Source organism: Balaenoptera physalus (genome assembly GCF_965194825.1).
Source record: "Balaenoptera physalus genome assembly, chromosome: 18".
Lineage (NCBI taxonomy): Eukaryota > Metazoa > Chordata > Mammalia > Artiodactyla > Balaenopteridae > Balaenoptera > Balaenoptera physalus.
Window position 1 is genome coordinate 32265398 of NC_138899.1, and position 26902 is coordinate 32292299.

General features: G+C 38.3%; 1 protein-coding gene across 7 annotated transcripts in view; it reads left to right on the forward strand.

Moving 5' to 3' along the window:
• KLF12 (KLF transcription factor 12) overlaps positions 1-26902 on the forward strand; it is a 462496-nt gene that overhangs the window by 312253 nt on the left and 123341 nt on the right. For all 7 annotated transcript variants that reach the window (XM_082434879.1, XM_082434881.1, XM_082434877.1 and 4 more), the window contains one exon: positions 25908-26043. In XM_082434879.1, the coding sequence (XP_082291005.1) occupies positions 25908-26043 (136 nt within the window). The remainder of the gene's footprint in view (positions 1-25907; positions 26044-26902) is intronic.

The following is a 26902-nucleotide window of genomic DNA, read 5'->3' on the forward strand; positions in this document are numbered from 1 at the left end:
AGTCTAGACAACTCCTTGGGGAGTGGTTTTGCTGGAAGAGTTTTGGAGGAATGGCATGATAGCTGGAGAGGCATTTACGCTCTCAAGGGAGGAATTTTAAAAGAGGCAGAAAGTATAGCATATTTGTATTCTGTCAAGAATAATCCAGTAGACAGTTGAAAATGGGTAATTCTAGAGAGGGAAAAATTACAGAAGCAAAATTGTTAATTGCACATTAGTTGCTTATATAATTTTGTGGAAGTAACCTGCATTTTGCAGTAATTAACCCAAATTCTAAAGACAATTTATTAGATTGACACAAGTTTTAGGAAAAAAGATACATAATGGAAAAGGAAAGAAAATGCAAAAAACAGCAGATAATGATCTAGGATTGACAATGAAAAGCAAACAGGAGTTCAGCAAAATGTGGGTTCCACTGAGAATTATAAAAACGATACCAGCATTAATATGAATATAAGATCAAACATTTCTCATTCACCACTTACTGGAATGTACAGAATAATTAAAAGAAAAAGGTAACCCCCAAATAATTTGTTGTTTAAAGACATTTGTATAATTGAATATTAATAGATATTACATTTCAGAAATGCAGAACACTTAAAGAGCAAGGCCGTAGCCAGTCTGTGACCATCCAACTAAAGAGCTAAAAAAAAAAAAAAAAAATGGATTTACTTTCTCCCTCCCATATGTGAGCTAGTCCTTTCTCCATGGAGCTAAAGGAACAGGTAATATCACCTTGATGCCCAGGAACGAGACTCGAGCAAAGGTGTGATTGACCGGTGGCTTTGAAACAGCCAGAACTGAAAAGCCAGCTGGGTATTTCACTGTTGCCCAGTTTTCTTCCCTGACCACTATTGCATCCTTCTTTGCTACGTTATATAGATGGTCTGTTGGTCTGTCTTCTCCCCCTTTCCCCATATTGTCTTCTCCTTAGCTACCCAAACCCACTGGATGTCCCCGTGGCTGTAAAAAAGGAGATTGCCCAGCAGAAAAAGCTCAGCTCGTTTCCTATGCAACCACATTCTTTTTCCTGAAAATGCAACCCTGGCAGCCCAGCCTACCAGAAGTTTTACAAAACGTATTTCTTGCATCAAGACTTTTTCTTATAATGGCGTCATACTTGAAAAATAACTCATTATAGGTCATAAGTGCATTATTCCTGACTTCAAATATTTATAGGATAAGATCCTTGAGTTTAAAGTACTTTTCCCCCCAGATGTCTGACTAGAGCATGTTGTTACTGCTGTTAAGAAACCAGCAGCCATTTGGGCATGCCATTTCTTTCGTCATCTCCTTTAATAAAAGCGTGTTGTTTTCTATTATTTTTAGATGAAGTGAGGAATCCTCCAAAACTATACTTTATTCCCATAGCACTGGTTCAGGAATTTCAAAGGGCCGTGGCTGTGAGCAAATCTGAAATACTCAAACCCTATTTCTTCTTACAGGCTTTTGCTTTTCTCAGCAGCCCACAGAAAGAAGCCACAAGTGTATTTTTAGTCCTAGGCCATTTATAATTGTGAAGGGAAATCTGGTCATTGCAGTGGTTGCTGCAGAGCTGGTTGGAGGTTATGACTGTAGCTCCTGACCATCTAATGCAACTGCAGTTTTGCTCCCATGAAACTCTCCATTTCACATCTCTTTGTGTCGCCAGTTTTCTTCTGCTGTCAGCTTTCCCAACGTTGACGTTTGTGGTAGCTCATTTCAGGTCCAGGTTCATTTTGTCACAGACTTGCTTCTCCTGTCTACCTTACACATGACTGTCCTCTTTTAGTTCACCATTCAATGGATTCCTGGTATCATCTGTCCATAGGACCAGAATAGTCCAGGGCAGCTGACTTATGCTCATGTATATGGTTGTCTTGGCTTCTTGAGTGATTGAACTACCACAGCTTCCTTTGGTAAATGTATTCTTCTACTTATGCTTAATTAAGTATGATAACTACTAGATACAGATTCCTATTTTAAATCTGAATTTAATGTTTATTGACAAACCATCTAGTTACTCAATCTTTTATTGTTAATTTTTTAATGTTGCTTATTGGGAAGCAGGAATGGATGGTTGCTGAATTTTGGCTTATTATTCTTGAATTTAGATTTTGATAGGACTTGAGTGTTTTATTACTGTCATTATAAGACAGGAACATGTCAAATAGAAAGGCAGCCAATTTTTATGAAAAACTGAATTTTAAATAGCAGGTCAGAATATTTTATATAGAAACGTTGGTCATTTGTTGTTTGTTTTTACCTGATTTTCAACAAGGAGTAGAAACTTATCTGTATTTTTTCACTTCTGGGCGCCCATAGGAAGTTGAATGGATTCCATCAAAAAAATGGCTTCTTATATGCTCTTGTTTATCTGAAATACCCACAATCTGTCGACTCCTCTGTTTTGTCTGGCATAGACTGGGTTAGGTCTAAAATTTGATGATAATAACTGTCTTGAGAGAGGAGACAGAAATTGTATGTACTGTTCTAAGAGAATTAGCAGAAAAGAGAAAACTGTAAATGTAAACTGTAAAATGTCAAGGAATGAGTTTGGCTTTTCCCCCACACAGTTAAATAGTAAATAAAATTACAAAGGGGAAAAGAAGAGAAAAAAGTATGGCCTGCAGAGGGGATCCACATTAAGAGAGAGGTGATACTTCATTCAGAGATAGATATTATGTAAGGAAGCAAAGATAATAGACAGGAGACAAACCCATTCAATAGATAAAGTAGCTAAAGCAAGGGGTTACCAAAGTGGAATTTGTGTCCGTTCTGTTATTAAGTGATACCTAGCACACCATTTTAATTTGTTAGGTCAAGTGCCTCTTAGGATAAAGTGGTCTAATTTATATTTAAATAGATAGATGCTTAAATGTGATATATTACTAGTATTTAGTCTAAGGTTAGTCTCTATATTCATTTTTCACCACACTTGAAAAGTTTTCTCTGATAATATTTAACACATTGAACATTAACATACTGGATCTTGAAATATAATATCTTTCCTTTCCTCTATAGTTTCCTTTTTTAAGAACAACTTTTTTCTCTCCTGAAGTCGTGTTCTATTTAAATATAAAGCTTCTAATTTCAAATAGTACAGGTGCTGTTATGCCGCAAGGAAATTCTTATTTTACATATCAGATTGCAGATATTTATAGGATTCTTTTGATGATGTTTGGACTTATATACTCATTGCAAGAAACCTTTGGTTATTGGATGGATATATCTATATATAGAGAGATATAGATATCTATCCTTATCTGGATATATCTATACAGATATAGTTATTTTTTGCAAATGGGCATTTTACCTAGTGACTCTTAAGACCTGGAAAGAACAAATGAAAGAAGGAAGAATACAAGATCCAAAAGGGAAACTTGGTCTTAGAATCCTTGCCAGCACTGTTTTAAATTGGCTTTTTAATTATTTATAACCCTCTGGCTGTGGTTTCTGTCTCCCGATTTTTTCTCACTCCCTCAACAATAATTCTTTTTCTATTCCAAGCTCTGTTACTATTTTCTCAGCCCCTTCTCTCTGCCCGTTCTCCATTGTTAATGGAGAATTTGATTAACTGTTCTTCCACTTTGTGTTCTTTAGAAAAGAACAAATTGATATTTGTCTTTCTTTCTAATAAATAAAAGAAGAGCTACCAATTTACAGAGTAATCTTCACGTACTCCATCTTTCCTCCAGCCACCTTCATGTGGGGAGAATGCTACTTTGATCATTGGCCAGTTGTATGTGTTTTTCATGACCAGGCGTCTTCACCATCGTTTTTCTTCATTTTATCAACAAATGTTTTATGGACCAGTTATATGGCCAGAAATGTCACTATGGCGATTTTTAAAATAACTTCTCTTAAAAGCCTGCTTTTTAGTGTACAATACACTAAAATGATACTCTTCACACTGTGAGTCGTTTTCCTGTTGATGAATCTTGAAATCAGTTTATTGGCTTATAATCAGCATTTTAAAGAAATTAAATAGGATGGAATTGATTAAGAAATATGAGAGTATCACCCAAATAAGTATTATATCATGAAACTTTTACTTCCATACATGCAAATGCAGTACTGTGTGTGTCTGTATACTATCTGTGTACTGAGTCATATTGAAATACGTATTTCTTACTGTAGTTGCTGTCTAAAAAGTTTGAACGAGACTGCATGGAGTTCCGTCACCTTTAATTCAGATTCTTCCCTCTTCCTTTCTCTTTTTTTCCATCGCCCTCTCGAATACCCTTCTTGATTCCACCTTCTTTTCTCTACCCTCGCACTCTCCCATCTCCCCTCCCTTTCTGTCTTCTTTCTTCTCCCAGGTGTCCTTCTCCATCTCCTTCCACCCTTCACCGTTCTACCTTTTCTTGAAGCTTGATTCTTCTTTCTCTTCTATATGTAACCAAATCACCTGTCCCAGAAGTGATGTATTATGGAACTAAGCAACCTATATTGAAAATGATAGCCTTTGTACTGCCATCTAGTGGTGGAATTTTAAAATAATGTGAACGGAAAGAGTTGGAGGAACTCTATGGAATCAAGTTATTTCTTCTATGATTGCTCTCGGGTTTTCCCAGCTGGTTTAGGGTTGTCAGGGAGTGCAGTGAATATGCTCTTTTAAAGTGAAACTTGAACTTGAATTTGAAACCTAACTTATCTACTTTGTTTTAAGAAGCATCCCTTCTACTCACTTGTCCTACTTCCCATCCTGCACATTTGTATGTGACTTCTGTTTGGTAGAAGTAAAATGCTACTTTCTGTGTATCTGTGCTTAGTTCTTTTTGTAACTGTGGATTGTGTTTGTTGGGTTAGTGGACGCACGTATATGCCGACTTGTGAACTATTAAGTTTTATTGAATGTCATAGAGAAAAAATAAAAAGAGAGTTATGTCTGGGACGGCAGGACTGCAGGAAGACAGAAAATAGGAGAATTTGGTGAAACTTATAACTGGGAGTAGCCCTTGGAGAATTCATCAGAGAGCCGCCTTCTCAATAGCTAGGGACTTAGGAAAAGCTCAGTAGAAACGGAGTAGAATTCGAAAGATATTCCCATGGTATATGGGTTTCTCAGTTTCTCAGTGCAAGAAAGACCTAGTGGGACTGGGGTGACCTACAATAAGAATAAACTTGTCTGTTGACAAAAACTGTAGTTGCTTATGTAATGCAGTATATATTATTATAAATCCTCACTCACAGGATAAAATAGGCTGACATCTCCCAAAATCCATCTGGGCCTCATTAGCTACAATTTTTTCAACACATTGCGTTGTGCCTGACACTAGTCAATGTTCAATAAATACTTAGTGAATGAACAAATGAATTAATTAATGTAGGTGCAGTGTTTTATATGAGGTGCTCAGTTAGAATGCCATGGCCAGTGCTGGTCTCTAGTCCGAAACCCTAAACATAAAAGGAACCTTCCCCTGTATGGTGAGGTAGAAGAAGCAACAACATAAAGTGGAAACCAGCAGGGTTCCTCATATCCCCACAGGGTGAATCCTACCACCCCTCCCCGCCAGGCTGTTGCCATTCCACTGAATATGTCTCATGTCTCAGCCAGCATTTCCATGGATTTTCATGATGACAACTCTCCCTTTATCCATGTAGTTTCCTTCTCCTGGACGGCCTTTTCTTTCTCTGGAAAAAGACCTGGTTCAGATGCCTTCTTTTCTAGAAAGACACATACCAAATTGTATTACAATTTATGCCATACATATACACATACACATAGATATACATATATGTAAAATATATTCTCTTGGTTCAATATATTTGGCTCAAATACATTATATATAATATAAAACTTTATTATAATGGTATCTCTATCATGGCCTTACTGCTTTGTCCAGTGTCTGGCACACAATGAACAATAAATGTTTGCAGAATGAATGAATATCATTCCTAGAGCTGTTACTCTCTTATGTCAGTGGGCCATCTGTAATTCCCTGGTGTTTTTGAGTATATTGTTTCTTCTGTTTCCCAAGTTTGTTTTATTTCATTGCATTTAATATTGAAGAATAATATTTGGTGGTACATTATAGATGCTTGATATGATTTAAGTTTTAATGTTTTCTGGAGTTGAACCCCTGTGGGTGAGACATATGCTTATGGCTTCTGAACAGTCTTAATGAAAAGATATTGCTGTATGAAAATTACAACCAGTTCTTATTTATTGTTTTACTCTCAGGTAAAATAGTTTACCTGTGAAACTAGGATAAATAATGGCTTTGATTGGATCTAGGCAATTAATAGAGTCTGTGAGGTTTCTTATGTAATAGTAATGCCAATTGCATTTCCCAGTCAGGGTGAAACAAATTACACCTCCTATCCCATTGCAGTTAACTGTGTCAGCATCACACTGCCATTAAAATCTCAATAAAATCTGAAAACTGTGGAGTATGGATAATCCCACTATAAATTGTAATAAAAATTACCCCTCCAGACTCTGTATTCTCTCCATGAAGTTCATAGACACTGTCTCTTTGTACATGAAGTTTTATGAAATAAATCAACCAGTTCTCCTGTCCTTACCAGATAGCAAGCTGTTTTGATTTAAAAGCTGATAACGGTACAATCAGTTTTTGGTGTTTGCAGTGCATTTTAAAAACATAAGTTTCATCTAACAAACCTTGAGTAGAAGGAAAATGCTACTTTTATTTGCACTATGCACCGAATGTCTCTTTGTGAGAAAGAATAAATGACATTTTTACCATGGTGGGGCCCGTTTGTTGCAGCCATAAAACAAAGATTTCGTTTCTTTCCACCAATCTCTAATTTTAAAGGTATATTAAGCAAACCCAAGCACAAATCTAAAACAGCTTTGCTGAATTGCTTCAAATTTTCTGCGTTTAGAAGGAATTGTCAATTTCATGATTGCATTTTTGTCTCATCTGTGCTAAATCCAAGAGCTCCCTAATCATCTCTGGTGTGGCCTTTGTTAGGAGTAGATGTTTTGTCCGTCCTCTATAAACACAGAGCCCTTTAAAACAGAGGAAACCCTCCAGAGACTTAGGTTGTAAATCTGCAAAGAACATGAATTAGACTCTGGAGGAAGTCATATGTTATAATAAAGGTAAAGTAGGTAGCATTTGACGTGAAAGTTAAAGAAGCATAAGGCTTTGCTACTTGGAGTAGGCAGAAGTATTCCAGCCAAGGAAAAGAGTGAACAATGAGGACAGAAAATGAAGGATACGTAAAGAATGAAGAATAGTGGAGCTTTACTGAATCTTAGGCTATAAGGCGCGCGCGCGCACACACACACACACACACACACACACACACACACACACACACACGGCATAGGGTATAACATATACATTGCATACGTGAATATACTATGAATTACTTATAGGGGAGGACCTGAGATTCTCCTTCTCTGAAAGAGAAAGGCTTTTAACTCTTAGTTTAGATGTACTTCTTACATCCTTTGTGAATATGACTCTTCCTGCTGTGTGTAGAGAGGAAATAGTGAATAAAAATGGCAAAAGAAAAATATAAGAGAGGTATATTTCTCAATTTTTATTTTTATAACTCATGTCCCCTGAAATGTTGTCTCAATAGATTTTTTTATCTATTCCCAATAGCCACAAAAACTGCAGCATTTCACTTTCTGTAGTTTTCCTTAGGAAAAGAAGTTACTGATTTTGCATTACCAATCTACAGACGCTCGAAACCCTCTGAGATTCTCATCTGCCAACCCCCCTGTCCAAATAGGAAATTCCCTTCATCTGTAGGTGGACTAAGGGCGAAAGAGTGGCAGCTAACAAAGGAGGTGTCAAAATTATTATTAAGATAAGAACTTGAAAAATCACAGCAAGGTCTTTCGGGATTGCAGTAAATAGGCTTACACAGCTCTTTAGTCCTTGGAGGTAATACTTTATTACAGCATAATAATTGCTTTTGAAATAATGACCATTAGTAATGAAGGAAATGCTGAATTATGGTTAGTCTATTTGAAGTAGGAGACAGTATGTAATAAATCTTGTATTTACTAAAAATCATTTAAATAATTAACCTTTATTGAACGCTTATATGTTCTTTGTGCTTTACATACATCAATCATCTTTTAAGTCTTACAGTATAACCAGTGTAGAGGTATTATTGCCTGTCTTTTACAGATAAGAAAACTGAGACTCATGTACCTTCCTCTACTTCTTATAAGGTCACAGCTTATTAGACATAGAGCCTTGAATAAAATCACAACTTTTTAATACTTTTGCCATACTTTGCCATAATTAAAAAGGCATGCCTTAGTTATCTGGAGAATTTGTCAATATTAAATAGCCCAATTTCATATTTTTTCAAATTAGGTACATTGTATTTTTAAATCATTTTATTTTTGTCAAGGTGTAAAATGTTACATATGAAATTATCTATATATAAAATCAAGTATGGGCCTCCCTGGTGGCGCAGTGGTTGAGAATCTGCCTGCCAATGCAGGGGACACGGGTTCGAGCCCTGGTCTGGGAACATCCCACATGCCGCGGAGCAACTGGGCCCGTGAGCCACAACTACTGAGCCTGCGCGTCTGGAGCCTGTGCTCCGCAACAAGAGAGGCCGCGATAGTGAGAGGCCCGCGCACCGCGATGAAGAGTGGCCCCCGCTTGCCACAACTAGAGAAAGCCCTCACACAGAAACGAAGACCCAACACAGCCATAAATAAATAAATAAATAAATAGATAAAAATTAAAAACAAAACAAAAATTAAAAAACAGACAATGCTATACACTCCTAAACTTAAAAAAAATAAAAATAAAAATAAATAAAATAAAATCAAGTATGTATATGAATTGCATGAGGTAATTCCATGTTGCTAAATATTGACATTATGGTACCATATTATGTACTTCCATTTTCTCCAGCATCTCGCAGCATTGAAAACAACAGCCTCGAGCTATAGGTTAACATTTCCTAGGTGCAGGGCAATTTTGTCAAAGTGTGGTTCACTGAGTTTCAGAGATCGACATCTGTGTCATTTTTCGACATATCTGGTTCCTGCCTGGAGCTCTCGTGAGCAGGGAATTGGTTAGACAGACGTATACAACACAGCTGTGACTGTTCTGTCTTGCCTCGCTCTGGTAGTGGTTATTTTCTGAAAAACACAAGGGGAAACTACAAAATAAAGATACAGCCAGCGTTTATTAGTATCGTTATAATTATATTTATTTTTCTTAGATTAATGAGTTCAATAAAATTCTGAGCACTAGCCAATAGCTAATCATCATTACAACATTACAGCTTTAGAATTATCCTAGCTTATGTAGCAGATGTTCCAAAATGCCTTCTTTCGAATTGGAAAATAAATTCCATAAAATGTGTGTTTGGTTAACAGAGAATAGCTTCAAAGTAAGATCTGACATTTTCCAGTTTTTGTGTCAATTTCTCTTCAGAGTCTCATATACTATTTTTCTGTGTTTCTGTATCAATAGTTCTCTTACTGTTTTATGAAGATTAGCAGAGAGTAAAATATCTTGTATGCTTTCCAAAATCGATTGGTATCATGATACGTGCTAGCAAGTAGATATTAAATATTTTCCAGCATATTCTCGAAGTCATGGTTGTCATGGAACATGACCTATTTCTCATCTAACAAATGGGCACTAACTGGTGAGCCCTTGCTTCCTGGCATCATTGTGCCCATTGGTATGATCTACAGTAATCAAGGTACTCTATACGTCCAATTTATTACCTCATTATTTCCCTTGCAAGTAGGACAACCTATTAACAGGCCCCTTTATTTCCTTCCTTGGCCAGTTGTGATCATTCTTCATGTTAATCACCACAATAAGCCCCTCACACTTAAAAAGTAAACCCTTTTTCAGCTGTAACTTAAACCAATTTTACCTATAGAATTTTGCATGATCTGATCTAAGTGGAAAGTTACAACTTTTTCACTTCATAAGTCTAAATAAGCCACTGAATGGTTTATAGTGATCTTTCAGTGTCATGCTCTGTATTTTTAATTATAATTATGGTAAACACTGAGACTAGAGTTACGCTTAATCAGCAGGAGTAAGCTGTCACACTCAGACTCTACTTGTTAACACTACTTATTCCATACCTCATTCCAGAGACCATATAAGGAATATTGGCCATGTTATTACTATTCAGCCAGTGGGTGGTTTATTTAGAGGGGCTTTGCATATTTGTAAGGTAGAGGGTGCAGTGGTCATCTCTTATCTGGGCATGTTAGAATGCACTCAAAGAAGAGCTTGGAACTGTACCTTATTTAAGCATGTATATATAGATATAAATACATGAGACGTATGTATGTATATATATTCATATTATAAAATGATACCACCTAGAAACTGTTGTATTTAATACTTTGTAAACTAAATGAAATTAGTTGACTCATTATATAAACTTCTTGATTTTTTTTCCCCTATGTTGTACCATTTAAATAAGGGGAAAAGTCTTCATATTTATGAATTATTGAATGAACGTGATGAGTATAAAAACCATTTATTTTCTTTCTTGCTTTCTTTTTCTTTTACCAAAACTAAATAAATTTGAACTACCAGATTAAAATTTTAAAAAAATATTTAATTCTTATTTATTTACACTTTTGCCTTACTCAGGAATTATCCAATGTATTCCTTTCCGTTCACTTACTCATTTGATTAATGCACATTTATGATTCAGCCACAAGTTCAATGCACAGACAATGCCCACAAGAAGTGCATAGTCAAGTGGATGAAGGAGACAAGCATAGTGAGACAAGTGCTGTAATACAGATAAGTGTAGACTCACAGTGATACATCATAAAGGAGCACGAAGCTGGGGGGTTGGAAGGGGGTGGTCATGACTTCAGGAGAAGGGTGTTTCTCAGAGGAAAGTGTTACTTATATTATCCACATAAATGAGGAAGGAAAGGCAATTTAACAAAAAAAGATGCAACGTCCTGGAAATATGAAAGAGCATACTGCGTCCTGCTAGGTAGGGAGATTATACAAGTAGATAGGTTGGTATGGTTCAAGTGAAGGGTGTTTGTCAGAAATGGAAATGGGGTTCCAGGGGTATCCATGGATCTGGTCATCACAGCCCTGGTATGCCAAACTAAAGAGTCTGTATTTACCAAACACCTATTAGGGAGACAGACTTGTAAGTAGATGGGAGTAACATTGGTAATTTTCAAATTTGTGGATGAAGGACTGAAATAGTGACAATAAAGGAAAGGAGAAAAGTTAGGAAGCTATTTTGGGAAGCCAGGTAAGAATTCCCAAAGGCCGTTGCGGAGGCAGTATGAATTGGACATCTGATGGACAGAACTCATTGCCCAAATGGATGTCAAGGATGAAGGAAAAAATAAATCTAGGCTAGTTCCCAGGTTCTTGTTTTGGCAATGTTGAGAAAATTCTTCAGTGGAACAATATATGAATTGAAAGATTGTACTGAGAATTTTACCCAGAAAACAAGGCAAAGTAAAAACAAAATTGACAAAAATATAAAAGAAAAGTTAAGGGCATGAATTGAAGTGTTCCAACATTTATCTAAAAGGACTTCTATAAAATAGGAATAGATAGAATACGATATTCAAAAAAGCAGTGTTCAGAGGAAGATCTGAGAATTTTGGAGAATTAAGGGATGACATGAATCCTAGACTATAGACAAGTCAGTAAAAATAAATCCACATCTAGACACATAGCAGGGAAACTGTCAAGCATGAGTCACAAAGAAAATCTCAAAAGCTTTTCTACAAAGGAATTAAAGAATGACAGAGGGTGTCAACAAAAACAAATGCTGGAAAGCAATGCCGTAGTCTCTTCAAAGCACCGGGTGAGGGATCCTAGAATTCTGTTCTCAGCAAAAGTCAATTCAACTGACAGTAAAATGAAGAAAATTTTCAAACATGTATTGACTAAGTTTACCACCCACACAAATATGCTGAAAGAAGTAAAGGATATGTTTTTGAAAGAAGAAAAAAACCTGAAAGGGAAGGTGAGCTTAGAACTGGTTTTAAAAATATAGGTGAATATCTGCATAAAGAGATATATTTTAATTAACTCCCTAACACTGAAACATGAACCAGAATTTTGGACTATAATGAAAAAGAACTTGGGGAAGGTGGGAATGTTCACTGGGCTGAGTCCTTCTTGTGTTTGGGAGAAGAGATACATGGAATGACTTGAGCAGAATTTTAAATGAAAAGACTATAAATAAATCACAAATGTAATGTGAAATTGTAAAATATGATATTATATATGGTTTTTATAGAGCAAAACTGCATTGGTGGTTGTTCATTGATACATACAGAGTTAAAGCATTAAAATTTATATACACTAGGACACTATGGAAGAGGGAAACAAAATAGGGGAAAAAATGCAAAGAGGCAACTCTGTGATATTTTACTTTTTTTAATGATCTGAAAGAAATACTGTGAATGTTGAGATTTTTTAATCTTTTGGGAGATTAAATAGGTGATTATCATATATGTGTGTGGAATTTCTTAAAAATGACATCAAAGAAAAGCTGTAAATAATTTAACTCAATTTTATAAGCAAGTGTATGAGAGAGCAACTGTTGGGTCATATGTGACATGGCTCTTCCTATTTTATCTTCCTTTTTTAAAAAATTTTTTCTGTTGTTTTTTTTTTTTAACATCTTTATTGGAGTGTAATTGCTTTACGATGGTGTGTTAGTTTCTGCTGTATAACAAAGTGAATCAGCTATATGTATACATATATCCCCATATCCCCTCCCTCTTGCGTCTCCCTCCCACTCTCCCTATCCCACCCCTCTAGGTGGTCACAAAGCACCAAACTGATCTCCCTGTGCTATGCAGCTGCTTCCGACTAGCTATCTATTTTACATTTGGTAGTGTATATATGTCAATGCTACTCTCTCACTTCGTCCCAGCTTACCCTTGCACCACCCCACCCCCCCGTGTCCTCAAGTCCATTCTCTACGTCTGCATCTTTATCCTTTATTCCTTTATTCATCAGAACCATTTTTTTTTTTTAGATTCCATATATATGTGTTAGCATACGGTGTTTGTTTTTCTCTTTCTGAATTACTTCAGTCTGTATGACAGACTATTTTTAGTGAGGTCCATCCACCTCACTACAAATAATTCAGTTTTGTTTCTTTTTATGGCTAATATTCCATTGTCTGTATGTGCCACATCTTCTTTATCCATTCATCTGTTCATGGGCATTTAGGTTGCTTCCATGTCCTGGCTATTGTAAATAGTGCTGAAGTGAACATTGGGGTGTATGTGTCTTTTTGAATTATGGTTTTCTCAGGGTATATGCCCAGTAGTGGGATTGCTGGGTCGTATGGTAGTTCTACTTTTAGTTTTTTAAGGAACCTGCATACTGTTCTCCATAGTGGCTGTATCAATTTACATTCCCACCAACAGTGCGAGAGGGTTCCCTTCTCTCCACACCCTCTCCAGCATTTATCGTTTGTAGATTTTTTGATGATGGCCATTCTGACCGGTGTGAGGTGATACCTCATTGTGGTTTTGATTTGCATTTCTCTAATGATTAGTGATATTGAGCATCCTTTCATGTGTTTGTTGGCAATCTGTATATCTTCTTTGCAGAAATGTCTATTTAGGTCTTCAGCCCATTTTTGGATTAGGTTGTTTCTTTTTTTGATATTGAGCTGCATGAGCGGCTTGTATATTTTGGAGATTAATACTTTGTCAGTTGCTTTGTTTGCAAATGTCTTCTCCCATTCTGAGGGTTGTCTTTTCGTCTTGTTTATGGTTTCCTTTGCTGTGCAAAAGCTTTTAAGTTTCATTAGGCCCCATTTGTTTATTTTTGTTTTTATTTCCATTTCTCTAGGAGGTGGGTCAAAAAGGATCTTGCTGTGATTTTTATGTCAAAGATGGTTGGATGGGAGAGACAATGGGAGGAAACAGTTTTCAGGATTTGAAGTGGTTGAAGGAGAAAAAAGGAATAACAATACCGAATAGTTGCTTTGGTCCTTGACATCTTACTTAATTGGTAGTGTGAATGGGGTAGACACAGAGGAAGAGCTCTATTTTTAGCATACTAATGTGCATGGATTATAATGAGCCATCCGGGCTTCTCAGATCTCTGCTTGGCCTCAGGGCGAGCTAATGCTTAGTGCTGAGGAGGTGACTGTGGCAACTTTGGTGAAGGAAATCAGGATACATGACATTCAGAATGCATACTGTTAGAGCATTATACATTTTAGAAGTCATCCAAACATAAATGTCAGTAGTTCTTACCAAAAAGAAAAATCTATTTTTCTTTATTACTATATTCAAAGAAAACAATATCAAATATTTGTGTTTGTTTAACATCTAAGCATACTGACCTCAAGCACGACGCAATCTACCAGACATTGGCTTGGGAAAGTCCGAGACCTTACCCTCCGCGATAGCCCTTATCTTCTTCTCCTCACAGAACCGAGATGGGCTTTCGTAAAGAAGTTAGTGTAAACCCAGTTGAAAGTTAAGAAAGCTAAAAAGACAAGTGTATGCCTTTTACGCCCTCTCCCAAAATAGCGTGTATTAATTAGCATATATTGTTTCACCTGGCCTGTCTCTAGGTAGAATTAGGAGTTTGACCTTGTTCTTGGAGTCATTTCTGGAGAGAGCGCCCCCTGCCTGTATGGGCTCCTTCCCTGACCATGTTTGAGGGTAGAGTCCCCGCGCTCAGGAAGGGGTCTGTGCAAATGAGCCCCAAAGTAGTGGTTGTACCCGAAGACAAAGGAAGTTATGATTCCATTTCCAGGTGGTAGGGATCTCAGTGGCATTCTCAGAGACTAGGTAATTTATCATCCCCAAGGGGGGCTTTTAGGCAAAGCATCAAAATAACATCTCTTTAAAAACAAACAGACAAACCCCCCAAACAGAGAATGCATGCTTCTTAGGGATTGAGGGGAACTAATAGAATTGTCCTTTCTTCTAAAAGCATATCAGACATAGAATTGATATGGAAAACACCTTTAATCCAGTTTTGCAGAGCAAATATTTCTCTTTGGAGTTTGCATAAAATGAGGATGTGAGCAAACACATCCTTCAGCCTAGGTTGAAACAGAGGAAGAAAATGTAACAATACTTGCTTTTTGGCCCAAAGATATTTACAGGTCATTTTCGAGTAGTTATTCATCCCAGGTTAGGATGAAGCCAAACAATGCACTGCAAAGAGAAGAGTTAGCACCGACTTTTGCCATCATAAAAAAAATTATATTTCGGGATTTTAACACAGTAGACCCTGGCGTTGACAGGTAGAACATCTAAGATGTTGGCTTTTCTCAAGTGTCCCTAGAAGTCTGTTATGTAGTACCTATATTTTGCTAAGTCACAAGTTAAAACTTTTTCTAACAAGTCACGTGAACATGGGAGTCAGTTCATGCCTGAGCCTCCAAACTACAGGACTCATTTCAGCGATGCTTTGTGCTCTCTACCTGTGGCCCACACAGTAACGCTAGTGAGTTGCTGGGGGGAGAGGCGTGTGTGTGGGTATGTGGGTAAATTGCTAAATGAGAAAGAAAACTTTAATAAAATTTTTAAAAATATGATGGGAAGGTGTGCACAAGAGATACATAACTCTGGATGGAAATGTATTACAGGGTATGTGGACAAGTGTGCCCATTCCCAAAGCCAAGGGTGGAGAGAATTTTAAGAAGAGGGTGGAAGTGAAAGTGAAGAGGCATAACCAATGGTCTTGAAAGCTGTAGAGAGATCCAACAGCGTGTGTCAGTAATTTACAAACTTGAGGATTTTTAATAGTCTTGGAACAAATCTTCAAGAATTCCAAAGGTCTACTGTATGTCTAATAGGATGAATTAAGTCACTATTACATATCATTACTTACTTTTAATCTGGCAGGTTTAAGTATATTGTAAAATGAGGCGCGGAAAGCAAACCATTTGAAGAGGGGTTAGAGCAATAGTAACATTGATTCGAAACATGCGGTGGTACTTTTATGTGCCAACTTTTTTAACCATTTTACTTTGAAACTAGCAAAGAATCTTTCTTTGTAAGTGTAAGTCATTTCCATGCCAACTAACTATACAGAGCTTAGTTGATATAGAAACAACTATTAAGTTCAAGGTAGATTTTCTGCCATTTCTGAAGTATTTCTTTTCTTATATCTAAGCACCTTATATTTAAATCGAGGATCATGATTTAGTGGTATTAAAATCATTATAGCAGATCTCGATCTGTTTCTTGCAAGATTCAATTGTACCCAGGTGACGAACCAGAAAACACAGAGCGGAAAGACCAACTAAGTGAAATAAGAAAAGTGAATTAAAATGCCACGGATTAATGCCTAAAATCATCTTCTTTGTGCCTTACGGATGAAAATGAGTTTGATGATCTCATTATGTACCATATGTACTCACCACAAATTCACTTTATTATTAAGTATTCTAAATCATCTCTGACTAAAGTAGATTCAGTTTTGAATAAATCAATTGGAGCTGGTTAGGTTGGGTTTTGAGCAGTTGTAATGAATTGAGAAAATGGAAAGGTAGTGGGAAATAGTGGTATAGTGATATCTCAGGGGACTCCTAGAGTTCAGGGCTCTTGGCTGACTCTGGAGAGTTACATAAGGTTAGTGTAAGTGTAGGGTAAAACCCCACTTATTAATGGAAAATTTTATGAATTCTTTTTAATCACAAAAGCCCTTTGTGCGCTAAGGCATACTTCCAGTGAACACAAGACAATTGTAAATCTCTATTCATTTTCTTTTTGTAAGTAAGAAAAGTAGTTTTAGTCATGATTCTTTAGAAAATGAAACCCTAGTTGCTGTTGTGATAACCTCAACAAGCATTAATTTTAAGCTGTATTTTAAAGCATTGAATTCCTTTATTGCAGTTTCCAAGCAGTAACTCATATTATAGAAATGATAGGTATGTTGATGTATTTAAAATATTTTCCGGAAAGGAAAGAAAAGCCTGTTAAATGTAATTTAGCTTAAAAAGTGAAGAAAAACTGAGAACATTTTCATTCCCATGTCACCCTGTGATCTATACAAACCAAAAAATATATAGAATTATCTAAGACTTCATAGAGGAATAGAAATTTAATGATTGTGACTTTCCCCCCCACAAATGTTAATATTAGAATATAAGCCAGAATGTAATTTTTAAAATAAAATGTGAAATATACACTTTTATCATTATACTGCGGAATCTTTTGCCAGCTGGGAACCACTGTGATCATTTCAAGTAGAGATCTGCATTGATTACCATCATCTTCATCAGTAAATGTTACTTTTGACTGTGTACAAGGGAATGTAATCAATATGGTCTCTCCTTTCAAGGAGTAGATGGAATAAAAAGGGATGTAAAATAAGTACATGCTTAAGTATAATTCAAAATGGGAAGTGCAGGAGTGCCATGAAAATATTTAAGTACAAAATATGGGTATTTTTTAAAAAGGAAAGTTTACATTTTTTTAGAAAATGAAAAGAAGGTTGATGAAGGCAGGTTTTTTGTTGACTGAATTGTGGGTAGAAGGGAATACCCATGTGTAGCTGGATTCAGGGGCTTTGCGGATAAGACACATAAGCGTTCCAAATGAAAAATGAAATTGTAGAAAGGTTAGTGGGCACTGCTGAACCTTATTTGTTGACGTGGTGGGGAAAATTCAAGGCTTTCAAAGGAAGAGTGATTTGAGGAAAGTCCTGCATTCATTTAATTACTAGAGAAATACTATGGAAGACAAATGTATGTAGCAGTACTTTGAGGGAGTTTATTGAGTTTATTATGAAAAGAAAGGAAGGGGCTCCAGAAAAATTGTGGGGTAAAAGCAGTAGCAATTAGCAGCTGGTTGAATGAAGGGGACACACATGAGATGATGAGAGCTCTGAACCTGGGTGACCAGGAGAATGATGGGTCTTTCCATTGAGACTTGAAAGAAGAATAGGACTGGAGTTTGAAATGACTTTCCGACAGTCAGGTGAAGTAGGATGCTGGAAATATAAATGTAAATATGAATTTGGTGTTCATCTCCACTGAGATAGTAATTGAAATTGTAGAAATTGTGGAATTGTCTGGAATTGCTGAAAAGGTCACCAATAAAGAGAGGCAGAAATAAGAAGGTAGGTAGTGGAGTCTGAAGGGGAAACTAACATTTAGGTATATACAGAGAGAGGAGATGAAGAAGGTAAGAGGGAGAGAGACCCAAGAGAATTAAACAGTCTACAGCAGAGTCAGCAAATGCTTTCACCAAAAGGCCAGGTGGTATTTTACAGTGAGCCATATGGTTTCTGTGACAACTACTCAACTCTGCCATTTGAGCCCTAAAACGGCCAGAGACCAAATCATGAGCATGATGGAATAAAACTTTATTTATAAAAGCAGGTGGCAAGCCTCAGTGTGCCCACCCCTGAAATCAAGGGAGGAGAGAGATTCAAGAAGAGGCTGCAGGTGAAAATGAAGAGAGATAACCAACAGTCTTGAAAGGTGCAGAGAGGTCCGATGGCATTATCACTGAGAAGGGGACCTTGCACTAGGGAATTATAAGAACATTATGAGGTTATTTTTTAGTATAATGGGGGCAGAAGCCATAACACCGACAAATGTGCAGAGAGGAATTGGGAAAAAAATGAGTAAGTTGCGTATTGTATCTACAGAGTACCAACATCCCAGGATTTGCATAATTGATTGGATTTTTAAATCTCCATTGGGGGTTATCTAAACAATCACAGTTACTACTATGTAGAGGCATAGGCACATTAGCAGTAACAAAAGTAAAGAAAGTAAGAAACAGCGCACAGTGGAAACATCAGTAAGTACAGTGCGACCCAGGAGAGCTGGTTCTAATCTTGGAGTCCACCGGCCTTTGAGTCAAGCTTTATTTATGTACACGTTTTTCTCTCATCATCTATCTTGATATGCTAGAAAAATCAAGTATGTATTTGAGCAACTGATACTCTGAAACCAAATGAGGTGAGAACATCAGTTGTACAAATGTGTTATGAAAAGCCTGCTTCGTAGCCCTGCAGGTAATAAAGTTCTACCTAAGTTTTAATTGACTATGTGCGGCCAGCATGAGGTGACCAAAGAGAGAAAAGCTAGTGCAGTTTTTAGAGAATATTAATATCACTGATGATTCTCCTGCAGGTATCTCCATCTGGATCTCCCCCTGTGCTTGTATAGCCAGGGTTATTCTGATCAAATGACATAACTTAGATCCTGTCATCCTTTTACTTAATCTTTCCCAGTGGCTTCCTTTCCCACCCAGAAACAAAACTCAAAATCCTTCCACTGGCCGTCAAGGCCTTCGTGCCCACCCTCCTCTGTCTGGCCTCATGCACTTTGCTCTCCGTGTCTCAGCTCCAGCTATAACCTCCTTGTAGGTCCTCAGGCACATAAAACCTGCTCCCACCTCAGAGCCTTTGCACCTATTGTTTGTTCTGCCTGGAATATCCCACCCCCATCCACCGAAATAAATAAGCCACATCTGCAAGCCTCCCTCAGCTCCCCCAGGTCCTGGCTCAGGTGTCACCTTCTCCGTGAGACCTTCCTGGCCACCCTGTCTGAAATTGTCCACCTGCCTCTCAGCGACCCCTACCCTCCCTTCCCTGTTTTATTTTCTCCATGGCACTTACTGTCTAACAGAGGATGTGGTTTTCTTATTTATTTATTTTTGTTATCTCTCTCTCCCCCTCTGGCCCCAGTACGAAACCAGGAATTTTTATCTACCTTATTCTCTCCTTTCTCCCCAACACTCAGAAGAGTGCTTGGTACCTCATAGGTACCCAATAAATATCTGTTGACTGAATACAAATCTTCCTTGACTTAAGATGGGGTTACATCCCGATGAACCCACCATAAGCTGAAGATATCTTAAGTCAAAAATGCATTTAATGCACCTTACCTTCTGGACATCATGGCTTAACCTCGCCTGCCTTAAACGTGCTGAGAGCACTTGTTAGCTTTCAGTTGGGCAGAATCATGTAACACAAAGCCTACTTTATGATAAAGTGTTGAACATCTCATGTAGTTCGTTGAATACTGTACTGAAAGTGAAAACCAGGACGGTTGTAAGTGTACCGGTCGTGAAGAGTTGTGATTGGGTGGCCGACCGGGAGCTGGGGCGCACTGCCCTGCACAGAATCATGACAGAGTCTGGCAGGGCATGTTGCTAGCCCGGGAAAAGAGCAGAGTTCAAAGTGCAGTTTCTAATGAATGCATATCGCTTTCACTCCATTGTAAAGTCGAAAAATCGTAACTCAAACCATCTTAAGTATGGAATGTTTGGATTAAAAGAAGTAGTGGTTTAAGGTATTATTCAATATATATTCTCTAGTAGTATTTTCAGTTTAGGTGCATTTAAAAAGAAAAATGCTTGATTCGAATAAGTCCAGGGGAAGATGAGGGTTTTGTAAATAGAATTATATCGATATAAGGGAAGGTTGAAGGAGTACTAAACTTACTGCCAGGGTGAAACAGAATGATGACTGACTGCTAAGTGCCAGGCAGGGTACTTAAACACTTTGCATATATTATCTCACTTACTCCTCACAGCAGCAACGGCAGGGGAAGAAAACTGAGGGTTAGTGGTGGGCAATCAATTACCCAAGGCCAGATGGCTGTAAATGACAAGTGGCGGGGCCAGAAGTCTCACCCATGTTCTCTGAAGCCAGAGCCATGTTTTTATTCTAAAAATACCTCTGTGACTGTCATTTTTGGAGCATTCCTACGTTGAAAGTGCTGAAGGAGGACTCTTCTACTCTGGGATGCTAGGAATTCTCCCCCCCATACATTCATTTTCCATTTTCCCCCCTCATCCTCCCACTGCCCTTGTTTCTAGGGAAGCAGCGGCCCTCCTGGAAACCAAGGTTTCTGTAACTGGGGCACGCTTCAGCCTTGGCAGGGCGAGCAATGAGGGCACCTGCAGGTCGCAGGCAGTCTGACAGTGGCCGACAGGGCAAGAGAAAGGCTGGCAGCACTGCAGCTGCCCACCCGACTGCCTCACCCCGCTTCCGTCCACGTGCACCCCTCTCCCCTCCAGCCCTGATGGGCGGAGGTGAAGGCGATTGAATGCATTCCTTCTGGTTAGGAAACGTTAGTCTGTAAATTTCCATGTGGGTTCAAAGATGATTGTATTATACATAGTAAATATGGTGACTTACGGGAAAGCTTCTTTTCCTTTAAGAATAGCTGAATGGACCAGTTCCTTCCCAAGGAAGTTAGAAGAGCACCTAGCCTGAGGTGACGGAGGTGAGAATGGACGTTGATGCCACCGTGTCTGTGTCAGTCCACTGTTACCTGGGGGGAAAGTAAAGTTTACATGTTTCATGTGAGTTCTAGAAAGGCAAACATAGGAAGTGTAGCTTTGGGTGATCATGTACCTGGGAGTTCTGCCCATCTGAGCCTCCTGTGAACTATGAACTTGGGTAGAAAAGCTTTGTTCACCAGAGCAATAATGCCAACTCATGGCCCCTTTTCCCATGGAAGCCTGTATGAGGCACGGTCAAGGATCAAAGAAGACGCTTCTAAAGACAAAATACCTGTAAATACATTTTGCACATTTTGCATTAAGAAGTAAATAATGTAAAATAAAGTGTGGCATTTATTTTCCTTTATTGTATTAATAACCCGCTTAAATATATGCCACTGAAGGCCAGATTACCTCTTGGGAGGGAAATAGAGAGGAGTGTGATAGGCTGACTATAATTGTAGCAGAGGTTTCTCCACATCGTTGCCAGGAAATTACTGGAAGGAGCTGGGAGAGTGGCTGGTATTGAAACCGTGCACCTCAGGCTGGGACTTGAACCCACATGCTGGGACTCGAACCCGGCCAAAACCCCCAGTCTTCCAACTGAGATCACACACCTGGTATCAGGACTTAATGACACTCAGGTTCTTGATGTCTCATCACAGAAAGAATTCAGTGAGAGACAAAGTGATGGCTAAGAAGTGGATTTATTTAGAGAGAAGCACACTCCACAGACAGAGTGTGGGCCATCTCAGAAGGTGAGAAAGGCACCAGGGTATGAGGGTTGTCAGTTTTTATAGGGGAGGGTAATTTCATAGGCTAATGAGTGGGAGGAGTATTCCAGCTATTTTGGGATGGGGCAGAGATTTCCAGGAATTGGGCCACTGCCCACTTTTTGATCCTTATGGCCCATCTTGGAACTGTCATGGCGCCTGTGGGTGTGTCATTTAGCTTGCTGATGTGTTACAGTGAGTGTATAGTGAGGCTCAAGGTCTAGTGGAAGTCAGCTTGTCCGCCATCTTGGACCCATTTGGTTCTAGTTTATGTCATGTCCTCGGGCTATGTTATTCTTTCAAAGGCTGTGCCCTGCCCCCCTTCCCTCCTGTGTCAGTACATTGATTTTTGTATTGCTGTGTAACAAATCACTCCCAAATTTAGTAGATTAAAATAGCAACTATTTTATTTACTCACAGTTCTGTGAGTCAAAAATTTGGAATGGGTTTAGCCGGGCTGTTCTCACGCTAGTCACTCCTATGAACGTGGTCATCTGGTGGCTGGAATGTGTCCGCTCAGTCTAAAGTGACTTCAAGCCATCGAGCCAAGGCCAGAGTCACGGTGGGAAGGAGCCCCACGAGAGCATGGCTACAGGGAGACAAGATTCATCAGGATGATCTTTACAATAACATTGACTATAGGTGGCTGTTTGAAAGGGTAGATAGGTTCAACTTCAGGTGTTGGGGGTTCTGCAGTTATCTTCCCAAGATTGTGTGACATGGGCCGTGTTCCCCAGTACCTCCACCTCGGGGATGACACTTCCACCAGCAATGAGCTGGGGTACCCACCAGTGTCTGATCCCTTTTTCATTTAAGAGGAATAAAATCTCAAATGTAAATTCTTTTCAGATGCTTATAGTTCTCTGGCTGCTCTCTTACTTCGGGAAATAGGTATGTTTTTGGTTCTGATGCCCAGGTAACTTTTCTATTTTCTCTGCATGGGCGCCCCAAAGAATTGGTGTTCCCTAAATGAGCTGAGAAAACTCAAAGACTAATGGAGGTTAACTAGGATAAATGTCCCTACCCCACATTTAATAAAAATAGAGTGGAATTATGCGAGTATGTAGATAAGCTAATCATCTGACCTAATCAGCAATGCACATTTTAAGAAGCTTTTCTAATTACTTCCTCGACTTGGCTGAAGGTACGGGTAAAAAGAGTTTCCCAGCATGACGGCAGCAGATGTATTTCATAATATTTATTGAAACTATTGGAAAGAAATCCTCAATTATAATATTCCTGAAAAGTACATCAAAAAAGACATCATAGTTAACATGTTTTAAACTTTCATTAAGATAGAAACATAACATAATTTAGATGATCAACTCTCACGCCAGTTATTTGGAATCTGTCATACAGCGAGACTAACTTTCACAGCCAAATTGCTTATTGGTTAACTGCCTGTGTCTTCCTTGAGTTGTATTACTTACCTATGAGAGCTCTAGTTGGCTTGCTCAAAATGGGACCAAAATATTCTCTTTTCTCTGGCTATTTGTTAATTTGATATCTTGGCAAAGGAGTCTTCGTGCATGGTGTTTCAGGAACTTTAAATGTTAAATTGTTGATGTTTACAGGTGTATGTAACACCACACAGTATGAGATTTGGAAGCCTAGCTAGGTCTATTACTCATTTTCTTGGTTGAATTTGAGCAGTTGTGAACGATTGTTAAATGAATCATTTTACAGTGAGATGGGCCCAGAGGAAACTTATCTATGAATTTCTGATTGAAATGCCTGTATCATCTCTGTGTCTTGGGCTCCTTGAGTGCTGGTTGTTCATCTTTACCTTCCATTCTATGAGCTGCTCAGTATCTTTCCAGTACATTCGTTTAATATAAGTTAGCCCGAGCCAGTTTCTGTTGCCTGTAGCCAAAATAAATCTTAAACGGTCTGATGCCTTCAGTGCCTTTGGAATGACTGAATACTTAAGTAGCTCTCTGTTATTGCATAATTGTGGAACTGGTTACTTTCCTCTACAAAGAGTTTCTCCAACATCCCTCTCCTAAGAAATCTCTAGAGATCAGCTGGAAAAGAAAGTCTTTGTCCCACCATGTGGTAAAAAGACAACATTCAAGGACTCTTAATGAGCGTCACTGCATAATTCACTCCTGGCGTTGGAGTGAGTGAGCGCTGTATTGGTGGAAGTTACGAGTGCTGAGTCACATGACAGTGAATTGTTTTATTTGAGGATAGAACCAGAAAAGATGGATAATCGAATGTGTGATTTAATTTCGTTGCTAGTGACTTTGAAACTGGAACATAGTTATGCAATTGAAAGTCATCAGATGTAACACCGTTATGTCCAAACTCTTAAATCTCTAAGTCAAAGTTTCTCAGCCTGGTGCTACTGACGTTTTAGACTGGTGCATTCTTTGTCATGGAGCACTGACTGTCCTGTGTTTTGTAGGATGTCTAGCAGCGTCCTTGGCTTCTGCCTTCTGGGTACCAGTAGCATTCCCCCTTCCTTCAAGTTATGACAGATCAGTGTGTCTCTAGACATTGCCAGATGTCTTTTGGGGGGGGGGGCAAATTTGTCATCAGCAAAGGACCACTGCTTTAGATTAGTTTCATGATTTTCTCTTTAATTTAGCCAACATTTACCAAACACTTCTACTATTCAAAGTACATTTTCGTGTTGAGACTTACAGGCAGGATGTATGTCAAGTACACTCACGCCCTAGGTTCAACAGATTTTCGCTCCTTCCTAACCAAGTTTAGTTAGAAATATATCAGAACTCTCTAGGTATAGTTTTTCTATTCATATGGTAAGTATTAGGTAGAATCATGAGAAATTGTCTTTCGTGGTTTAAAAAATGGGAAAATATCAGCATTTTCCTGTGGCTCTACCTAATGTCTGATGCACAGTAACAACAAGAAAAAAAATGATTTGAGAAAAAAAAAATGAAACTGTAAATGTACCCGAATGTCATTGTAACCACGATTTTAAGTGTATTTTGCTTTTCTTTACAGCTAGAGGTGGTTTCAGGAATCTTTTGTAGGCAGCTTGGAAGAGCAGGCTGAGGGAGCCGGCTGAGGGTTGAAGTCATATATTTTAGCAATGCAATTATGTAGCTAGCGCAGTACTTTTAATTTAGAAGGTGTGCTTCTTCCGTGCCTGAGGTGAGAGGGCTGATGGAAATCCTAGGCAGTGGTTGCTAAAGCTGTTCATAAAGAGAAGGAGGTGGAAATGAAATCTATTTTTAAAAATATACATTAATACATTAAATGTTGATGGTAATCCTCTCGTTTAAAAGGATCTGATGGTCCCAATCAACAGGAGTCAGAACATCAGGCTATTTCCTGCTTCGGCAAGTTTGCAGTGGGAGGAGGATCTTATCTAGAAAATGCATTTTTGGAAAATGAGATCAGCATAGAGATGAAAGGCACTTTCTAGCACATGTAAACACAGTTAAAATGCTACTACTTCAGTCCTTTTCCTGCACTCAGCTCTCCACTTAGAGCAACAATGAACTGTGGGCAAGGATTCACTGTAGTATGAAGAATACCTAAACCTTTATGTTAGTCTTGTAAACCTTGTTGTTCTTTAAGCTTCTGATGGGAGCTATAAGCAAATAAAACCTTCTCTCCCTCCTGCTCTCCACCTTCCAGGGAAAGCGCTAATGTGCAGCGAAATGGCCAGAACACTGGCAACAGAAGCCAGAAGAAGCCAGAGGGTAGAACAGTAACTCAGGAGCTACCTAATCAGCTTCTGACCACTCAGAAGCTGGTAATGTTGTGGATTTTACACTTTCTATTCCATAATCATCCCCTGAAACTACCGAGAGCTGACGGAGGTTTTATAAATCAGGTGAACGAGGGAAAAGAGTCAGTACGTGCTCAGTCCATAAAATACGTCGCCTTTCACGAATTCCTGGGATTTCTGGAGAATTCCATGTGTGTGATAGACACAGAAGAGACATTCCGTGCTTGATGTTGGTCCAGGACAAGGTTACCTTTCTGCACACTAATTTTAATTCATTATATATGCCTTTTTTTCCCAGCACAAATGGACCCCCGAGGCCTATCTCCCAGACAAAGTAAAAGTGACAGTGATGATGATGACCTGCCAAATGTGACCTTAGATAGCGTTAATGAAACTGGATCTACGGCCCTTTCCATAGCCAGAGCAGTACAAGAGTAAGTATCACCTTCTCAGGATGAAATAAGAATTGCCAAGGTGTTCAATGGATACTGGAAACAGCAGCACCTCCTGCTCCCCAGACATGTCATTCTAGCTCTGAACGGGCACACGTGTCGGCACCTTTCCATTCAGCCTTGTGTTCTTTGGGAGGAGATTAAGGGAAACGTGGAGTGTTTTACGTAGTTGAAATTTTGTATTTTGAATAGAAATGAGACTTCTTTTTTTAAGACTTCCCGCCCCTTCTCCTTAACTCTGAAAAAAAAAAAAAAATTGTTCTTTTCGAATGTCACTATCTAATTCTCATCATGGTTTTCATTATTCATATAGAACAGTCGAGAGAAGTAAAATATGACAGGCGGTATTATCTTGTGTTGATAGGAAAGTACAGAACAGCTTTTTTGAAATTTAAAATTTGGAAGATACTGTGTTACCCCTTTGAAAAATTCAAATCATGTGTAATTTTTAAAGGGATCGTTTCTCACTCCTTTAACTGTAACACAGGGTTAGAGTTTAGCCCTTTTTCATTGAAAATAGCTGCTTTTTCATCGTCGATTCTGTGTCTAGAATTGCACCTGTGACTAGTCTATGTGTATTTTTTCTCTAGCGTAATTTTTAACATAATTTTAAAGAAGAGGAAGATTTAAATTAAGCCACTGTTGCTACCAACACAAAAGTTAATTAACACTTTACGTAAAATGATCTTAGTTACCTCCCATATATTAATTCTTTTTTCCCAGGTATTGACTAAATATCTACTCTGTTTCATGAATTAGGCCTTGAAATTAAAAAAAAAAAAAAATTAGTAGGGCATTTTAGAATTTAAAGCCTATGTGTGTGTATATGTGAGGGTGTATA